This window comes from Vespa velutina, chromosome 7, assembly GCF_912470025.1.
Source record: "Vespa velutina chromosome 7, iVesVel2.1, whole genome shotgun sequence".
Classification (NCBI taxonomy): domain Eukaryota; kingdom Metazoa; phylum Arthropoda; class Insecta; order Hymenoptera; family Vespidae; genus Vespa; species Vespa velutina.
The window spans coordinates 8,185,079-8,190,078 of record NC_062194.1 but is presented as its reverse complement, the minus strand read 5'-3'; the positions used below and the strand labels follow the sequence as shown (position 1 = coordinate 8,190,078).

At 35.4% G+C, this 5,000-nt stretch overlaps 1 protein-coding gene across 7 annotated transcripts in view; it reads right to left on the bottom strand.

Annotated features, from left to right (window-relative positions):
* The window catches only part of LOC124950401, an 86,088-nt gene that overhangs the window by 2,563 nt on the left and 78,525 nt on the right, over window positions 1-5,000 (bottom strand). For all 7 annotated transcript variants that reach the window (XM_047497017.1, XM_047497020.1, XM_047497018.1 and 4 more), the window contains 5 exons: window positions 4,360-4,579; window positions 3,522-3,827; window positions 1,854-2,456; window positions 575-1,287; window positions 1-475 (listed from right to left, as the gene is read on the bottom strand). The exon at window positions 1-475 is cut by the window's left edge and continues 2,563 nt beyond it. In XM_047497017.1, the coding sequence (XP_047352973.1) occupies window positions 103-475; window positions 575-1,287; window positions 1,854-2,456; window positions 3,522-3,827; window positions 4,360-4,579 (2,215 nt within the window). In that variant the 3' untranslated portion in view covers window positions 1-102. The remainder of the gene's footprint in view (window positions 476-574; window positions 1,288-1,853; window positions 2,457-3,521; window positions 3,828-4,359; window positions 4,580-5,000) is intronic.

The window sequence follows — 5,000 nt, the reverse complement described above, 5'->3', positions numbered from 1 at the left end:
TCCATTGATAATTCTCTTTTACGCGTTCTATCTCAGCGAGGTAGGCAGATTAAAAATCCAAACTATTCACACGGTGGTCTCGATATTGGTAATGGCGTATTGTCAACAAATACTATCCTTCCCGTAATTCTCCAAATACATTTCCTGCGGTGTCGGAAGATTGTAACGTCCGCTTAATCTGCTCCCAGTCAAACCGTTATTATGGTGAGTGTGATTGACGTGATGATTTACATTGAGCGCAGCATTTTTCTTCTTCTTTCGCGTTTTGTGACGATATAAGCAATACTTAAGACAACCGGTCGCCAATAAAAGGATAAGGAATATACCGAGGGCACCGGCACCAACGGCGACGTAAAGCAATGTTACACCGAAACGATACGAACAGTTGGCTTCCTCCTCGTCGAAACCGGATGGACAGTTACGTACACCGTCACACCAAAGGACCTGGTTGATGCACGCTTGAATTTCCGGGCACCTTTAAATATATAAAATACCAAATTTTGTATTTACTATTGAAGAGATTGATATAACGATTTTTACAGATAATAAATATAATATGTTTCATTAGTCATACCTATAAGGACATTCCTCCATAGGTGACATGGTAAAACCAACGTTGGACGATCGTTTCGAGATAGCCATCCAAGTAACGGCATAAAAGCCCGGTTCTCTTTGAAGGAATTCAACGACGAAGCTTCTCGAATGTTGTTGCATTGCAATGGTAGCATTAACTGCGCTGTAATTCCAACCACCGGAGAAAAAGTCGACGGTTCGGCTGGTGTCAACGCCACCCTCTGGACATATAACACTACGTTCTTTGGTATTTGCCGCTGAATATACGATTATTCGATTGAGAGTCGTACATTCTTCAACGTTGTCAAGATTAATGCTATAACCAGCGGTTCGTAAATATAGAAAGTTCATACGTGGATCCTCGGGCTCTATCAACCAGGGTTCGTTCACGCATTGGGTTGCCGTTAGGTCTTCTGTATTCGTTAGAATTTCCTCGACCGCGGCGACACCAGGTATTACACGTGGTAAGGGACTTCTAAGTGATATTTCACCGCTGGTACCACGCAATCGACGCTCTTCCAGTTTCGTCGAGCAACTCTGTTCACTATTTTCCGTATTCATTGGAACGAACCGATATTGCCCTTCGAAAAAGTAATCCCTGTAGTCTTGCGTTACGTTCATCAATGTCACCGTAAATCTAATTTCAATGATGTTAGATGTTAGACTCCTCAAGACGATCCTTTCGCTGACGTTCGAGCATAAACAATCGCGTACCTATAAACGTAACAAAAAATTAAATTTTCCTAAGTGACATTAATTTAGTCGTTATTATTTTTTGAGATTAAAAAATTTCGTGTTATTTTCAATAAGAATTCATTATATCAAATTAGGTAATCCGTTTTAATCGATATCTTCATTGTAATCATTGAAATCTTTGTTTGCTTTTTAATTCTAGTTGTGCATACCTCAAAATAATTTTAATTTGTGCAGTTTAGGTGCGCTATACCTCAGATAATTTGAGCAGTTGTCATTTATATAGAATGAATAATTTTTACTCCAAAAAAATACTGTATATTTTTTGGAGCCTCGGAAATAATAATCAGTAGGTTAGAAAATGCATTTCCAATTTTATTCGTATAAAAAAAAAAAAATCATGAATCATGCAATGCACAAATCGTTTTAATTGAGCTCAAAGTTGTTCATGGGTGTTCTACACCCTACAGGGTATAAAACATCACAACTAGGATTAATCTTGTAAGAAAGTAATATACGTATATATATAAATATGATCTTAAAGGTAAACACAAAAGTTTATATTTCATGAATCATCAGAGACTTACCAATTCAACCTCTTGCCAAGGATACTCAGCAATGACGAGTTCAGCTATACCAAACTTTCTTGGCTCGCCAATACGTCTATCGCAAGTCCATCGATTGACGAGTGGATCAATGTAAGAGGTACAGATCTTATCACCGAAGGAAGCTCTGTCAATGGATAACTCTATTCTATGTTCGGGCTCGGACTCGAATCTGTAAATACAGCTGAGATTTTGCATGCCACCTCGGCCATAGAGAAACACGCTCTTAGGGGATGTGAACTTTCCAAAGTTCGAGACAATCGATAACGAAGACGAAGACGAAGACGATGAAGATGATGATGAGGATGACGATGATGTGGAAGACGAGGATGTTGGTGACGTCATTGAAAAAACGTGATTACAGGATGTTGCCTCATGAACGAATTCATAACGTAGGACGAAGCTTATCGGATAAAGTGCACTTCCTTGACGAAGAATGTGTTCCAAGGTTAGATCTCTACCGGTTGAAACGTAACTCTCGGTCAGACTGCAAGGACGCGTGTGACGACTGCTATTACGTAGAAGACTATGATCGCATAGTCGTGGAATGTCATCCTTACAAAATTGGCCCATCAGTGTGATGTTCTGAAATAAGAATACTTTATCATCTAACCATAGTCCATAGACGAAAGAACAATTTAGATATTGTAAGCTTTCAGTTGAACTGGGACGTGATTGGAACAAGTTCAATTTTCTTTTCGCATAACGTCTGATCTGATTATACGAGAAAAATCGAAAATATCTGATATTCACGTATATCTCGATACACGTAAAGAAGGAGGAAGAGGAGGAGGAGAAGGATGAGAATGAGGAGGAGGAGGAGGAGGAGGAGGAGATAGAGGTGGTAATATTGGAAGGTCTTTTTCATCGGCCTCTAAATCAAGAAAATAGTTGGTAATAAATTATGTTAATGTCGCTAGAATCTTTCATATAAATCTTTTTTTCTTATTTTTTCCCTAGAACCAAAGTAAAAAATTTAACTTGTCAAAAGATACGGTCGAAATAAATCGATTGTAAAATTTAAGTTTGAAAAAATTGGATTGTAATATGGGAATAGTATTAAATATGTTCATAAACAATATTTAATATATAAATTATAAAACGTTATAAATGTGATAGAAAAATATGAAAAAAGCAAAGAAAAATATTAAAATGAACTGTCTTTTATACGAATAATATAATTAATTTACGTATTAGTTTGATCAGAACAATGATTTGTAAATTTTAGGAAGAGAAGTCACGAACATAACACAAATGGGAAATGAAATTTCGTGAATCCAATATTAGCAGACATTCGCCATGTTTGTATTTAATTTAATTTAAAAATCTACTTTTGAATTAAGCTATCGTAGCCATTTCAATTAAAGATAATTAAAGATGTTCAATTAAAAAAAAAAAAAAAAAATAATAAATAAATAAAAACAATGTTCACAATCACGAAAAAATATTTTATGACGAAATTGAATCGTTGTTATATCGTTAGTTCAGTATAAACTTTTAGATGTTAGACGGTGTCAAATATGATATAGCAATTCCCGTATTACTTTTTCTTATTGCAATTCTAAATCAGAGGAAAGTGATCCTTAGAAATTACATTGAAAAATATTATCACGTTTGGTCGGAACAATCAACTTTTTAGAAATGTCATACCTTACGATTTGTAACAAGCTTATTCGAAGCATGATCGCCATCCCATATCAGCAACTTAGCGTTACAATCGGCACCTGTGTGAAGATTCGCGGCAAGTTCAGCACTGGCTGCGTAATACTTCACGAACGAAAGCCAAACTATCTCGTTTAGTTTCCCTTGAAAGTGATAACGACAAGTAGTGTTCGGCGGTAGAGAATGTTTCGGATTCTCCAGTATTCCCAACGAGCTTTCGTCGCTCGATATATAAAAGTCGCAGTTGTCGTTCTCCTTCACGAAGCTTCGGGATTTCTCGTCGACGAATAGCACCTAAGAGATTTCGATGAATTCGTATGAGCGACATTGGATAAAATCGAAGTTTAAACTCTTACGGTAGGTATATGCATATAAAGTGTTTCTTAAAATCACCATTGGGATTTGTTTATCGAAAATATATTCTGATCTTATTTCAATCTTTTTATTGAATATAAATTACGTAAATTTATTTCAATTGTACATGTGTGTGTGCGTGTGTATGTGTGTGTGTGTGTGTATGTGTGGAAGGTTCGTGATACGTTGAAAAAATAGAACGAGTTAATTAACGAAGGTTTACATTTTATAGAAATTTTTTTTTTAATGCTATTGATCAAATTAAACACGTTCGCGGATAAAGCGAAAAATTCAATTTAGTTCGAGTTTTTATCCCATCGGTCGGATTTGTTCGATTTCGATGAATCTCTAAGTCTCGTTGAAATGTGAAAAAAGGAAAAAAGAAGAGAAAAGAAAAAAAAAACAGAGAGAAAAAGAAAAAAGAAAGAAAGAAAGAAAACGAACGAATCGAAAAATTCTCGAATAATCTCACCTGAACTTCAAGCTCGAATCCTGGAAGGAACGACAAAGGAACAGGGTGAAACGGATTATCGTATGGCGAGGTGTGAAATTCCAAAAGCATTGTGTTGTGACTACTGACAATATCCGGCACTGCGTCACCGCCGCACAATCTCACGAGGACCCTGTCGGAGGTGGAACCACCGTCGTACACAGTTAAGTAATCTTGTACTACGTTGCACTGATCCCAAACTCTGCAAAGAGATAAAAGAAAAAATAAACAAGAAATAGAGAGAAAAAAAGAAAAGAAAGAAAAAAATAGAAACGAATAATACAATAACGAAATAAATAAGTTTCTCGCGTGTCCTTGGTTTGAATCGGGAATAAAATTCAACAACAAAAAAAAAAAAATATTTTGCACGTGCTATCTTATAAAAACTGGATTTATTTATTTATTTATTTTATCTTTTTTAATTTCTTTTGGTCCTTTTTTTTCTGTTTTTCTTTTTTTTTTTTTTTTTATTTCGTATATCCCTATATCATTTTATTTGTATTATTATTTTTTTTTTTTGGAATCGAACGACAACGAATATGAGAGAAACGTAGATAATGGTGATGTCTGTCATTTTTTACGATATATTCTCCGTTTGTTAGTAAATAAAACCCGTTGATAGG